Source organism: Aquarana catesbeiana, linkage group LG03, assembly GCF_042186555.1.
Source record: "Aquarana catesbeiana isolate 2022-GZ linkage group LG03, ASM4218655v1, whole genome shotgun sequence".
Lineage (NCBI taxonomy): Eukaryota > Metazoa > Chordata > Amphibia > Anura > Ranidae > Aquarana > Aquarana catesbeiana.
Window position 1 is genome coordinate 656,843,857 of NC_133326.1, and position 15,600 is coordinate 656,859,456.

General features: G+C 45.8%; 1 protein-coding gene across 1 annotated transcript in view; it reads right to left on the reverse strand.

Annotated features, from left to right (window-relative positions):
* Positions 1-15,600, reverse strand: part of DCAF15 (DDB1 and CUL4 associated factor 15) — a 39,043-nt gene that overhangs the window by 4,251 nt on the left and 19,192 nt on the right. Inside the window, exons 4-12 of the mRNA XM_073622760.1 lie at positions 10,887-10,993; positions 10,684-10,805; positions 8,147-8,305; positions 7,567-7,995; positions 5,713-5,804; positions 5,495-5,623; positions 3,506-3,591; positions 3,327-3,431; positions 3,077-3,192 (exon numbers count right to left, since the gene is read on the reverse strand). Of these exons, the coding sequence (XP_073478861.1) occupies positions 3,077-3,192; positions 3,327-3,431; positions 3,506-3,591; positions 5,495-5,623; positions 5,713-5,804; positions 7,567-7,995; positions 8,147-8,305; positions 10,684-10,805; positions 10,887-10,993 (1,345 nt within the window). The remainder of the gene's footprint in view (positions 1-3,076; positions 3,193-3,326; positions 3,432-3,505; positions 3,592-5,494; positions 5,624-5,712; positions 5,805-7,566; positions 7,996-8,146; positions 8,306-10,683; positions 10,806-10,886; positions 10,994-15,600) is intronic.

Here is a 15,600-nt window from a genome sequence, read left to right on the forward strand (position 1 = left end):
TTTTCTGATCTGTAGTATGCTGTTTTGACAGCCGATTACGAATTTTCGGCAAACAAAAACGGGATGTGCAGGCTTGAAAATTTTTGTCTGATGTGACCACAACGTCCGATTTTCTTTTCATTAGTACGGTTTTCTAACAGAAAAAAAAAAAAAATTCGGCAGAGCAAGACTAGGCATGCTCAGAAATGAAAGAACACAAAACAATTCAACACATTACGTCACTTCTGACATTGAATTCTGTCGTCACAAAATTATCTGATGGGGAGTACCCTCTTCACTTTCGATTTGAGACTAGCATCAAACAAAAAAAATGACGAAAATTCGTCCAATAATCTGACCGTGTGTACGGGGCATTAGTCCGTAGGGTTCAATATTGAGTTGGCCCACCCTTTGCAGCTATAACAGCTTCAACTCTTCTGGGAAGGCTGTCCACAAGGTTTAGGAGTGTGTCTATGTTGTGAGGTCAGGGAGTGATGTTGGATGATGTTAGAAAGTTTCTTTAATCTAATATTTATCAATTACCAAATATTAACAAATGAATGAATGGATTGGGTCTTTATAGCATGATTGAATTTAATATATTTATTTCTAGATATGGAAAAGTAAGAATATATAGACTCTTATACTTGTAAAAGGTACCGTATACATTTTGTTATAAGCATTCCTATGGAGAACCAAACGTGTTGTTAGTAATTAGGAATCTTGAGTTGGTTCCCCTCACCTTCCCCAATCACATGAGAAGAAAGGTTTCACATTTCTTAAGATGTAAAAGGTTCAGTATGTTAGTTAGGAATATAAGTTCTCTATACTACAAATATTTCTTGACTAGGATATTAATAAGAACATTGGGTTTTCAATTAATATAATGTATATATATTAATTAGTATATGTAGCATTTGATTTAAATGTTAAAGAAGTTATATCATATACTTAATAGTTTCATACATTGTTTTTGCCCACTTCTCAGGAATGTCAATGCATAGAGACTGAATAACCCCCATCCTTGCGTGAGAGGTAGGAGGGAAGCTAGGGCTCATTAGAAGAGTCTGTAGGACAATAAGGCTCAGAGGAACTTTAAACCAGCCCTTTTAAAGATAAAGTGGGGGTCAGATTTTAGGAGTAAAAGCTAGAAACAGAAACACAGTTGGGCGGACTGATGCAGGCAGACATTGAAGGAAGCTGCCACAGCTTCACACACAAAGACACACATCTGATTCAATCTTCATCTTAAGAAATAAATGACAATATTGATGTTATTTTTACATTTTGATATTGTTCTTGTAATATTTTGCTATTTTATTATTAAATCAATTTTTTAAGTTTTTACACAAGAACTAACAGATTTTCCTGGAACTTTCCTTGTCAATATAATTTACAGAATATCGGTATTAATACAAATAACAGACAAGAAGGCATGGCTCGCAGTCTGCGTTCTAATTCACCCCAAAGGTGTTCCATCGGGTTGAGGTCAGGACTCTGTGCAGGCCAGTCAAGTGCCTCCACCCCAAACTTGCTCATCCATGTCTTTATGGACCTTGCTTTGTGCACTGGTGCGCATTCATATTGGAACAGGAAGGGGTCAACCCCAAACTGTTCCCACAAAGTTGCGAGGATTAAATTGTCCAAAATGTCTTGGTATGCTGACGCCTTAAGAGTTCCCTTCACTGGAACTAAGGGGCCAAACCCAACCCATGAAAAACAACCCCACATCATAATGCCCCCCTCCACCAAATGATTTGGACCAGTGCACAAAGCAAGGTCCATAAAGACATGGATGAGTAAGTTTGGGGTGGAGGAACTTGACTGACCTGCACAGAGTCCTGACCTCAACCCGATAGAACACCTTTGGGATGAATTAAAGCGGAGACTGCAAGCCAGGCCTTCTCGTCCAACATCAGACCTTACAAATGCCCTTCTGGAAGAATGGTCAAACATTCCCATAGACACACTCCTAAACCTTGTGGACGGCCTTCCCAGAAGAGTTGAAGCTGTTATAGCTGCAAAGGGCAGGCCAACTGCCATTAACCACTTCCATACAGGGCATTTTCACCCCCTTACTGCCCAAGCCAATTTTCAGCTTTCAGCGCTGTCGCACTTTGAATAACAATTTCGCAGTCATACAACACTGTACACGTATGAAATTTTTATCATTTTTTCCCCACTAATAGAGCTTTCTTTTGGTGGTATTTGATCACCTCTGCGGTTTTTATTTCTTGCGCTATAAACGAAACAAGAGTGACAAGTTTGAAAAAAAACACAATATTTTTTACTTTTTTTGCTATAATAAATATCCAATTTTTTTTTTTAAACAAATTTTTTCCTCAGTTTAGGCCGATACGTATTCTTTTACATATTTTAGGTAAAAAATATCGCAATAAGTGTATATTTATTGGTTTGCACAAAAGTTATAGCGTCTACAAAATAAGGGAAACGATTTATAGCATTTTTATTATTATTTTTTTTTTTTACTAGTAATGGCGGCGATCTGCGATTTTTATCGTGACTGCGATATTGCGGCGGACACATCGGACACATTTTTGGGACCATTCACATTTATACAGCGATCCGTGCTATAAAAATGCACTGATTACTGTATAAATGTGACTGGCAATGAAGGGGTTAACCAGGAGGGGGCGCTGTAGGGTTAATCATGTTGCTAGGGAGTGATTCTTACTGTGGGGGGAGGGGACTCACAAGGGGAGGAGACCGATCGGTGTTCCTCTGTACAAGGAACACACCATTGGTCTCCTCCCATCTGACAGGACGTGGATGTGTGTGTTTACACACACACACACACACACACACGGTCCTGCTCGTTTACTGGGCAATCGCGGGTGCCCGGCGGACATCGCGGCTGCCGGGCACGCGCATCGGGACCTGAGTAACGCGGCGGGGGCGCCCCCTGGAGGACCTGGCAGGGCCGCTGTCATATGACGGCGGCCCAGGATAACAGCTGCGCCGTCCCGCCGTCATATGACGGTGGGCGGGCAGCAAGTAGTTAAAGTTCAAGTGCGTGTAAAGGCAGGTGTCCCAATACTTTTGGTAATATATCAAACTCCCTTCAGACTCCCCATACCTTTATGCAGAGCCTCATTGGTCATACGATGCACATATCGCACGCTGTTTTCTGGAACCAGCCATTTCATAACTGTGTCTACGCAACTCTTCCGGTACGAGCTCCAGACACTGCCACTGTGGGAGCAAAACAAGTCAGTCCACTCTTTCTACATACAGTATAATGGAAGACAGACTATTGTTATCCACTGCCTAGAGGGGGGAGCGGATAGGACTTTCATGTGTTGCAACACTAGAAACAGAGGACTTGCCTGGTTTGACCTTTGACTTCAGTGAGGTCATCTACACTCAGCGTGCTGAAGACACCGGTGTCCAGGTCCCAGGCCACTTTCAGGCTTGTGTGATGAGTCTTCGGCCTATGAAAAAAGAGAAGATCACTAAGCGGGTCCTGACACAGATAGACAGGGAGAAAAGCTGTCACATCGCCTACCTGAGCTGAGTGTCCTCCTGAGGAGGGGGGAAAGCCAGGAGTAACAGGCCGATGTTCATGATTACTTTGTTGGTGTCTGGACACATCTGAGGGACAAAAAGAAAAAAAATTGGCAAAATTGTAGTTTTTTAAACCAAAATTTGTCCGTAAGAATACACCCAGTTATTGTTGTGCCATATTACTTACAGTGGCAGCAGTAAAAGGGTTAATGAGAATATGACAATTGTTCATTCAGGCCAAAGTGACTGTTTTCTTGAAAGAGCAACCTCCGGCCCATAGATACGCAATATCACTGCTGTCTCCCACACACCAGTCCTTGGTTGGATTGGAGTCCATCTGGTGTTTCTGGGAATGACGGAGCATGTGACCTTCAGCCCTTTAACCCAGGATTCAATGCCCTGCCAGTCCGTCATCAGGTCCAAACTTATGAGAGAGCGAGGGGGGATCAGGTCACCATATGTCTGTTTAGGCTCACACAAGGAGCAAAAAAAGTCAGCAGCTACAAATACTGTAGCTCCAGATTTTTAATAAAAGAACACTTTACCAGTAAAGGGATCCAGCGATGTCCTCACTTCAGTTCCAGAAGTTGGTAGCTTCACACCCGGTTTTCCCACTGCGCAAGCCACGCTGTACTCTGAATGGTCCTGCGGTCTTCTGGGGGCCTATGATGTGTCCCAGAACTTCCATTCGGTTCGCCAAGGCTATCAGACCGAAAGTGGGAACGGGCATCTGCTCCCCTCCCCCACCTCAAAGAGTGCCAAATGTTAAAGCGGAACTTTACGCTCCCTGTCCCAACTCCCCCCACCCCACCACTTTTTTTTAACCCCATCTAAACTGGTTGAAGGTCCTGCACTTTTACGGTATTCACCCGTCCAGCAGATCCAGTGTTGTCCTGCTGAGATTCACTTCTTCTCTGCGTCCTCCTCGGTCTCGCGCCGCCATCTTCTTCTGTGACTCCATCAGTAAGCTGCCAGCTCTTTTGGGTTAAGTCGACTGCCTCACTGTTGATGTGCCGCCTGACCCCGCCCCCTCCTCCTTTGCCAATAAAGGACTATGCCTCCACGGATATGAGACATACTCATCCCAGGAGGCAATGCAGGCAAAGTGCGCATCATTCACCTAGACAAAGGACGTGCACAGGGTTGCAGGCCAGGCCTTTTTTTTTTTACAAAAAAAATGAAATATTTCTGCAGCAGAGAAGGAGAGAATGTGTGGATAGGGGGAAATATGCCCGGGGGGGGGGTGGGGTGGGGGTGAAGCTCCACTTTAAATAGTTTGTTTGGACCAAGGTGGTCCAAACAAACTATTACCTTCACTAAGACGCAGCAGCTGGGAGCGCTGTATAAAGCTTCCGCTACATAGAGTATACAGTGTTGTGTTCCAGCACTGAGATGAGAACTTCCTGTCCCACCTCCGGAAACAAAGGCTCAGCCTTTCACAGGAAGCTTTGTATTCTATGAATGAATACAAAGCTTCCTCTGATTGATGTTATCCACCCGCTTCTCTGACTCATCCAATCAGAGGAACCTTTGTATTCATTCACATAATACAAAGCTCCCTAGAAAAGGCTGAGCATCTCTCAGCTAGACTCTGATTTGTCCCAGGAGTGTGAAGGAAAGTTCCCATCCCTCTGTCGGAACACAGGACTGTGTACTATATGTAGCTGAAGCTACACACAGATTATAAAGCGCTCCCAGCCGCTGCATCTCATAGTGGAGGTAATAGCTCATTTGGACCAGCTTAGTCCAAACAAACTATATAAACATCACTAAAAGCTGGAGATGAGCTTTAAATAAGGTTTAGGTTTAACATACAGAGTGAATGTAATTGTAGTGGCGAGCAAGGAAACCTGTCACTTGAAAACCCCAGGACAGTTTCCAGTAAACGGATTGGCTTCCATTCCCATACTGGTCCAGACTACAATAATGGAGTCTTTCACTGCATGAGATACAATGTGATAAACCTATAGCAGCCACACACACTGCTTACCTCCAGGATGACAATATCATAGTCACTAAAGGAGCAGAACTGTTGGGACCACGATGCATCATGTCGTATGACCTCGTTAATTACGTATTCAAAGTCCAGTGTCAGCTGCTCCACACAAAGGTGCTGGCCCTAAAAATAAATAAAAAGAGAGTACAGAGATAAGATAAGATTGGAAAGCATGTTTAGATGACACAGCAGAGAGGAGGATCACTGCTCACCTGAAAACACGCCTTGTCATTCAGAGGCTTTAGGTGTTGACCCTTCAGATCAGTGACCAGGAAAGGCAGAGACATCTTGTCATCTTCATATTCTGCTTAGACACAAAAGTATTAAAATGCGATCGAACCCACTTAGAATAACAAGAATAACTTGGAAAACACTTGGCTCTTGATATATCCAGGGGAAAAAAAAAATCAAGCAAATATAACCGTCTCCCTTGCCCCTACTGTCCCCAGAAAGCTTTACTGGAATTCTCAACCATATGCCAATTCATATAAATCAGAAAACGGCAGGCCGGGTGCAAATCCTCACCTGAAGATATTTTCTGTGTCTAAAATAGATGCAAATACAATCTCCAAAATCTCATTCGAGCTGTAACATTTTAACATAATTTTATGAGGTTTTTTTTTTTTAGTCCTTTTTAAGTCTGCAGCTTTCATTAGATTATAATAGGGTGGTCTTTGTTCTGGCACTTCTCGATGAGGTGACTACCCCCAGATGTACTCCAGCCCAGACATAGTCGCTGGTCCCCATTTGACTGCTGTGCAAGTGCCTGTCCCCGAATGCAGACAGCGTGCGTTTAGGGACACACCCCTTCATGGCTGTCAAATTGGGATCTGAGGCTGTGTCTGTTCAGCTGCTGTGTACCAACATACATGAATGGGACTTTGTCGTTTGAAATTGCCTATTGCTCTGCCCTTATTGCACTTTTTTCGTCACCGGTGTTATTGCGGTTTCCATGTTATATTGATGAAGAGGACAGCATCTGTTAAAGAGGGGGTGGGGGGGATTTCAACGTTATATTGATGAAGAGGACTGCATCTGTTAAAGAGGGGGTGGGGATGTAGGCAGGTGCAGTCCACTTTCTGCGTTGCAGGTGGCACTCTTCCATCCTGCAGTTAGAAGGGAAGCCAAGAGGAACATGGTTCCTCTATAGTTTCCTGGGTCACTGGGGAAGGGATCCAATTGGATGTTGCTGCCCCATGCGACTCGACGACCATCTTGGGCAAGGCAGCGCCTATTTAAAGCCCTGGCTCCTGGGAACACCTGCGAATGCTGTGCTGGCAAACACAGCCCTTCGCGGGTACGTATGCTTAATCTTGTATATCAGTGCAAGTTTGACTAAGGTTTGCTATACTGCCTTTTGTGCTAGTCGCCTCACATCTTCAACAGTTTAAAATAATAGCGCAGGTTTTGTCACTTATTTATACTGGGCACCTTTACCCCCTTCCTGCCCAGGTTGACAGGCAGCACTGATGGGCACTGGTTGGCAATACTGGTGGGCACTGCACTGATGATCAGTGCCCTGATTATCTCCTTTCCTCATGTGCCGTCAGCGTGAGGAGGGAGAATGCCAATAACCAGCAAATCCTGTTTACACTGTGATTGGACACAGCTGTACATGTGGTAAAGAGCTGCTGTATTGCTCTTTACCACAATCTGCGATCAACTGTGTCTCAAGGACACAGTGATCACAGATGCCTGCGGATGTGCGTTTCAGGGGGGCGCACGAGAAGTGCAATTACAAGAGGACATCATAGGACGCCCTCCCGGCAATGTGCAAGCTCGCCATAGCGGTCACTCAGCTATATCGCCATTATGAGCTAAAGTATGCCCGTGTGAAGGAGACCAAATAGATGTGAATATGCATCACATATTACATGCCAGCCCATTAAAGATCCTCCATTTTTTACTTATTTCCAATAAAATTACCACTTCTTACTAGTTCTGTGTCGTGTGTCTTATTTACATATTGCACTTTCCCTCAGTTTCTATTTGAGATGCAATGTCAATTATGCATACATAGACAAAGGGTAGTATAACGCTCTATACCAACACCCCAGCGCTCTTACCGCTCGCTCGATCATTCTCGGGCACCTCTCCCAGGACGTATCGCAGTCTTGAGTAGTTGACATAGCTGGGTTCCTCGCTGCGATTGCTCTTGTGTGCTGAGCCTTCCCCGGCAGGCCTGTGCCATACAGGAGAGTCTGGTTCAGCAGGCTGCGAAGGGCTCTGTCGGCTGGGCCCGGCCTTCTCTCCCTTGTCCTGGTGCTCTATGCCTGAAGCCTCGCGAGCTCGCCGGAATATCCCAGCCACAAACTCACGTGCGCGGGTGACAGCGGGAGGAGTTTCTGGAGGAGGGGGGGAACTGGGGTCAGGTAGGTGAGGGGACTGGCTGCTTGAAGAAGAAGGGGTACAGGGGCTGGCTGAAGGGGAGGAGTTAGGGCGGGTGCTGTGGTGGCTCTGCTTGCTATAGAGGATACGGCTGGATTCCTGGTCACCTTTTATAAACAAAAGAATAAAAATAAAACCTATGCTCTTCCCATTACAAGCTTTAAACAAAGAGCAAGTCACAGCCTTGTCTGGTCATATGGAGGTACATAAGACAGTGCTGATCAAGTGCGAGTCAACGAAGCTGGACAGACCACTTACCTGCAGGGTGTACAGATATGGCACAGGCCACCAGGGAATAACTCGTATTCAGCAATACAACATGATCTTTCTTCAATTGGAAGGCTGGCTGAAAGGTGGGGAACGGATAGACCACCTGATACTTTGTATGCAGCATGAAACTGTGCAACAAGCACGGGCCTGAAAACAGAGGATACAATCAGGAATCCTACACACAACATACACTTTACAAATCTAGAAATACAGGAAATATTATTGTCAACTGTGATCCTTATTGTTTGCTTCACTACCGCTTACAGGAGAAGTGTGGGATTTGAAAACCAAACACAAACACACACTCTCCCCCTATGCGGCAGCTGTCCCACGTTGGCTCTTACACCAAGAACTGAGCGATCACATGATTCTCAGTCTGCTCACAGTGGAGAGCAGTGACTGCCAGTCACCGCTTCTCGATCTGCTCCTCCGCCGAGCAGCAGAGGGGCGGGGGCAGCTGCTGCCCAGCAGCAGAGGGGCGGGGGGCAGCTGCTGCCCAGCAGGAGAGGGGCGGGGGGCAGCTGCTGCCCAGCAGGAGAGGGGCGGGGGGCAGCTGCTGCCCAGCAGGAGAGGGGCGGGGGGCAGCTGCTGCCCAGCAGGAGAGGGGCGGGGGGCAGCTGCTGCCCAGCAGGAGAGGGGCGGGGGGCAGCTGCTGCCCAGCAGGAGAGGGGCGGGGGGCAGCTGCTGCCCAGCAGGAGAGGGGCGGGGGGCAGCTGCTGCCCAGCAGGAGAGGGGCGGGGGGCAGCTGCTGCCCAGCAGGAGAGGGGCGGGGGGCAGCTGCTGCCCAGCAGGAGAGGGGCGGGGGGCAGCTGCTGCCCAGCAGGAGAGGGGCGGGGGGCAGCTGCTGCCCAGCAGGAGAGGGGCGGGAGCAGCTGCTGCCCAGCAGGAGAGGGGCGGGAGCAGCTGCTGCCCAGCAGGAGAGGGGCGGGAGCAGCTGCTGCCCAGCAGGAGAGGGGCGGGAGCAGCTGCTGCCCAGCAGGAGAGGGGCGGGAGCAGCTGCTGCCCAGCAGGAGAGGGGCGGGAGCAGCTGCTGCCCAGCAGGAGAGGGGCGGGTGCTGAGCAGTAGAGGGGCGGGAGCAGCTGACTCAGTGACCTGCCTGCTCTCCACTGACTCGGTCACAGGAGAGCAAAAGTAAGTGCACTCCTGTGACCCACAAGAGACGTATGGACACCAAAGTTTTGGCCTCTTTGAAGTCACTATTCTGAACAAGTTAGAGAGTAAACGCCACCCAAACAACATTAAAGTGGAACTTCACTCTCCCAATCAACATTGGATTATTTTTAATCCTCATGCTGCTAGCATTAGTAAACAGATAGGAAAGTATATCATTTACTTGTTTTAGGCTGGTTTCACACTGCAGACGGGCGCGGATCTCAGCAGGGGTCCGGTGCATCCCTGTTCTCCATTTCACGGATGAATCTTTGCCTGAATTCGGCCCTAAAATGGAGCCAAAGACGCACAGGACTCCTGTGCAAGCCGCTCCGCAGCTGCCCCGGAGATATGTAAACTGTCACAATCTCCTGTCATGCAAATTTGATTCCGGGGAAAACTGCATCCAATTCGCAATGGTGTGAACCCAGCCTTAAAAAAAATAAATAAATAAAAAAAGTTTATTTCTTCAGTTACTTCTTGGTTTCTTGCATAGGCAAATTATGTCATGCATCCCTGGAGTCATCAGGAGGGATTTTCTCAGCTAAACACATGCTCCTGCATGCATGCCTGAGCTAAAGGCAGATGGATTCCAGGAAGTAAATGCTACATGAATCATTTGGCTATGATGAGAAATGGTAGGGGGGGCGTTTTTTAAAGCGATTTCTCAACCAAATAATTAGTGGAGACATAGATGGATGTCACAGTGCTGCATACTACCACATTATGTTAGACTTACCTTTAGAACAGATCCCTCCAGCTGTGCCCTGTCAGCGCTGACAGGGGTTCAATCTTCACGAGCCCCTGCCTGTGCACGCGGGAGCCCCAGGCATGGTACAGAGCCCTGAAGGAATGGCACGGGTATGCCGTTCCTTCAGAGCGTATGCGCCTGTGACATCACCGGCTGCTGCTCGCTGGAATATCTCCTAAACTGTGCACGTTTAGGGGATATTCCTTTTACCTACAGGTAACCTTTAATATATGTTTACCTGTAGGTAAAAATGGCACAAAAGGGTTTAGTACCACTTTAAGATATGAAAATCCAAACAGCAAAACCATTAACACTGTAAAACAGCAGCTAATACAGAGCTTGCCCCCAGGTACAGACTCTGTGTAGACTGTTCCCAGCAGGCAATTTTTCAAATATTACTGTTACAGAAACAGAGCATTCCATACACACAAATATGATTACAGCTCCCCAATGGCAAGAAGCAAAAAAATAAAAACACTTCCCTTTTAGGTACTATATTTGATGCAGACATGGAGAACCAGAAAGGTAATGAAATTTTCCTGAATTAATAAGGGCAATTTAGAGTTGCGGAAACATGACAGTATAATGTACTGGAAGAGGTGACATATTACAAACTCTACCTACCAGTCCCTGACTCCCGGCAGTCTATACAGGGCGATGTTGGAGGAGCAGACACAGTGCTGATGTAAATATCTCGATGATTCTCATCGCTCATCATATTCATTATCATCCCATTGCCAGAAGTGCTGAACAGGGAAATAGAGGTTACTGCGGACTGGACTGGACAGGTAAAGGACTGTCAGGATGTATGAAGGGGGAAGACTTACTTGAAGCCAAACACAATGACCTTGGAGCTGTCACTGGGCCACTCGCACACCGTCAGGAAGAGGTCACTGTAGATTTCCTCATCCTGGAAGAGACGTACCTGCCGTACCTGGGGACAAGCGCAACAGAATTAAAAAAGGTCAATTTTATTCTTTTTAATTTTACAAGTTCTTAAAGCGGAGCTCCGCCGAAAATTTTTTTTTTTTTAAAAGTCAGCAGCTACAAATACTGCAGCTGCTGACTTTTAAACATGGACACTTACCTGTCCAGGGTGCCCGCGATGTCGGCACCCGAGGCCGAACCGTCTCTCCGTCCTCGGGTGCTGCCGCCTCCATCTTCGGTAAGGGAATCAGGAAGTGAAGCCGTGCGGCTTCACTTCCCGGTTCCCTACTGCGCATGCGCGAGTCGCGCAGCGCAATATGGATGGTCCCTGCTGCCTCTGGGACCCGTGTGTTTCCCAGCAGGCAGCGGGGAGGGAGGAGGAAGTGGCGTAAATAACCGCAGATTCTGCGGCTATCTATGCCAGAAGTGAGTACAGATACCTGTAATATACAGGTATCTGTACTCCCCTCCCCCCTGAAAGGTGCCAACTGTGTCACCGGAGGGGGGGAGGAATCTGATGAGTGGAGATTCCACTTTTGGGTGGAACTCCACTTTAAGCAGATATACATACACACACACACATATATATACACATACACACAGTGACTTGAAAAAGTATTCATACCTCTTGACATTTTCCACATTTTGTCACGTTACAACCAAAAATTTAAATGTATTCTTTGGGGATTTTATGTGATAGACCAACACAAAGTGGAACATAATTGTGAAGTGGAAGGAAAATGATAAACGATTTTCAAAATGTTTTACAAATAAAATATCTGAAAAGTGTGGGGTACATTTATATTCAGCCCCCCTAGTCAATACTTTGTAGAACCGCCTTTCACTGCAATTTCAGCTGCAAGTCTTTTTGGGGGATGTCTCTACCAGCTTTGCACATCTAGAGAGTGACATTTTTGTCCATTCTTCTTTGCAAAATAGCTCAAGCTCTGTCAGATTAGATGGAGGGTCTGTCAACAGCAATTTTCAAATCTTGCCACAGATTCTCAATTGGATTTAGGTCTGGACTTTGAGTGGGCCAGTCTAATGCTGCATACACGCGGTCGGAATTTCCATCAAAAAAAGTGTAATGGGAGCTTTTGGTCAGATATTCCGACCGTGTGTATGCTCCATCCAACTTTTTCTGTCTGAATTTCCGCCAGCAAAAGATTGAGAACTGGTTCTCTATTTTTCCGATGAAAAAAGTTCTTGACGGAAATTCCGTTCATCTGTATGCAATTCCGACAAGCAAAAAAACACACATGCTCGGAAACAATTCAACGCATGCTCGGAAGCATTGAACTTAATTTTTTCGGCTTGTCATAGTGTTGTACGTCACCGCGTTCTGTGACCGTGTGTGTGCAAGCCAAGCTTGAGCGGAATTCCGTCGGAAAAAAACATCCAAGATTTTTCCAACGGAAATTCCGCTCGTGTGTACGGGGCATAACACATGAATATGCTTTGATCTAAAACCAGGGGTCTTCAAATTTTGCAAACAAAAGGGCCAGTTTATTGTCCTTCAGACTTGGAGTGCTAGACTTGTGGCCAGTGGAGGCCGAAAATGTCCTGGGCCCAGCATCAGTGAGAATTAATATGGCCTCAGGATTGGTGGTAAGGAGGACGACTAGTGCCCCTATCAGTGGAAGAAATAGCCCCTCCTTGTTGGTGTCAGTGGGAGGAATAGTCCCCCAAGGGCCGGATAAAAACTAGGAAAGGGCCACATCTGGCCCTCGGGCTGCAGTTTGGAGAGCCCTGATTTTAACCATTTTATTGTAGCTCTGTCTGTATGTTTAGGGTTGTTCTGCTGGAAGGTGAACCCCCCGCCCCAGTCTCAAGTGTTTTGCAGACTCTAACAGGTTTTCTTCTAAGATTGCCCTGTATTTGGCTCCATCCATCTTCCCATCAACTCTGACCAGCTTCCCTGTCCATGCTGAAGAAAAGTATCCCCACAACATGCTGCTGCCACCACCATGTTTCACAGTGGGGATGATGTGTTCAGGGTGATGTGCAGTGTTAGTTTTCTGCCACACATAGTATTTTACTTTTATGCCAAAAAGTTCAATTTTGGTCTCATCTGACCAGAGAACCTTCTTCCACGTTTGCTGTGTCCCCCACATGGCTTCTCACAAACTGCAAACGGGACTTCTTATGGCTTTCTTCTTGCCATACATCCATAAAGTCCAGATTTGTGGAGAGCACGACTAATAGTTGTCCTGTGGACAGATTCTCCCACCTGAGCTGTGGATCTCTGCAGATCCTCCAGAGTTACCATGGGCCTCTTGGCTACTTCTCTGATGAATGCTCTCCTTGCCCGGCCTGTCAGGTTAGGTGGACGGCCATGTCTTGGTAGGTTTGCCGTTGTGCCATATTCTTTTTTCGGATGATGGATTGAACAGTGTTCCGTGAGATGTTCAAAGCTTGGGATATTTTCTTATGACCTAACCCTGCTTTACACTTCTCCACAACTTTATCCCTGACCTGTCTGGTGTGTTCTTGGTCTTCATGATGCTGCTTGTTTACTAAGGTTCTCTAACAAACCTCTGAGGGCTTTACAGAACAGCTGTATTTATACTGAGGTTAAAATTACACACAGGTGGACTCTATTTACTAATTAGGTGACTTCTGAAGACAATTGGTTCCACTAGATTTTAGTTAGAGATATCGGAGTAAAGGGGGCCTAATACAAATGCACGCCACACTTTTCAGACACTTTGTGTTGGTCTATCACATAAAATACACTTATGTTTTTGGTTGTAACATGACAAAATGTGGAAAATTTCAAGGTGTGTGAATACTTTTTCAAGGCACTGTATATATCTATAGCCAAGTAGGTCACTCGAAGATTACACAGTGCTTTCTTTCCCTACTTCCAACAGCTGAACTGGGTGGGAGGAGGTATTAAGAACCAGTTTGTTTGTTTGTCTTGCACAGGTAAAGTACAGGTTGGATGTATGTCTGCATGCTGGGGAAAGCCCTGGGTTAATACCTCTCTTTAAAATTAGGAATGCACCGTGAAAAAGGATCAGCCAAAATAAAAAAAAAAAAAAAAAATAGGGGTTATCAGCGTTTTGCTCATAAGAGGGAAAAAAAAAAAAAAAAAAAGCAGCTGCTAATAGCATGCTGTGTGCTGTGTCCCACTGACTTCCATGCAAACCCCCCCCCCCATGACTTGCATGCAGAAAACGCCAGCCGAGTTAAACTGTAAACTAAAAAAAAATATATATATAATAATAATAATAATAATAATAAACTGTCCATTTCGGTTTTTCGGCCAAGTGCATCCTGAATTTTCGGAACCGGAATTTTCATTTTGATAAACAAACCATTAACCCCTCTGTCCTTATGGTTTGTGAAAATGAATAGAAGTTCACAAAATGGGAGACTTTATTGCTATTCCTCATAATAAAGAGGAGACATTCCATAATATGTGGTCCCCTTGCATACTTACTGTTTTTACACCCGGCCTGTACGCATACCTGCATGATGCGTTGCGTCCATGCATTTTTAGCATATGGGTGCTTTTTGCTTCTTTACAGTACCCCAGCCTATTTGGCCCCTTTCTTTTGTGTTTTCAGACAATTTTCCTCCCCCCTCTGGCTCTTCGCTTTTTGGACCCCTTCGGGATAGTGCTGTCACTCCCGGAATCCTCTCCTGGGGTGGCGCATTGGGACCAGTGTGGAGAAGGCGGGGCCAGATGCACGCCCGTTTCCTTAATTGGATTCCTGGCGTCCTGTGTGTTTTTGCCCCCGAGATTTACTCTGACAGTCAGCCTCCCTTCCTGAATATACTTGGGTATGTGCATTTTTCCTTTTTTTTTTTTTGTTTGTTAAAATGTACAGAATGATGTTAGATGCAGGAAATATGTTCAATGCATTTTTTTCTAATTACGCTATTTCATGTTTTGTTATGTAGTGTAAAATCCTCCTACAATTTGCCCTTGATGAAGGGACTCCTTTAGCAGTCCCGAAACGCGTAGGCTCAGGTGGAAGACTACATGAATACACATTTGGTTCGCTCATCAGTATATTCCTGATTTTATTGTTAATCGACTATTCTATGTGTTTGTAGTAGATGTTTTCTTATATGTATATTTTTGTATATTTGTGCCAATAAAATTGCTTTTATTTTACTCCGTTGCCTTTAAAGTCCCACCATTTCATGAGGGGTTATTTCTTTTTCTCATTTACTCATACACATGCCTGGACCACAGGTGCAATTATTTTTTCTTTTGTTCTCTGAGGGGCCAAGTATGAAACTGACTCCCTTGGCACCGCTGGCTCCCATACAACCGTTGCCTCACCTCCTCCTAAAGAAAATCACTTCCAGATCTGTGTACACTTACAAAATCACTCCTGATACACCCTCTTCCTTTACCCATTCTGCCCAATCACCCTACCAACTTCCCTGTACCCTGCCCATCTCCCAACCTCTTTTTACTAGCCCCCTTCCCTTCTTATCCTCTTGCTCTATCGGACTGTGACCACATGTAAAATGTGTTTTTTATATCTTCACTTCCCTCAGTAGGGATTAAAGAAAACACCACACAACTCAAGTGCCAACCTTTGTTTTATTGTTGCAATTTTAGTTAACCATTCTCCAATCCAGAGCTGTATGAAG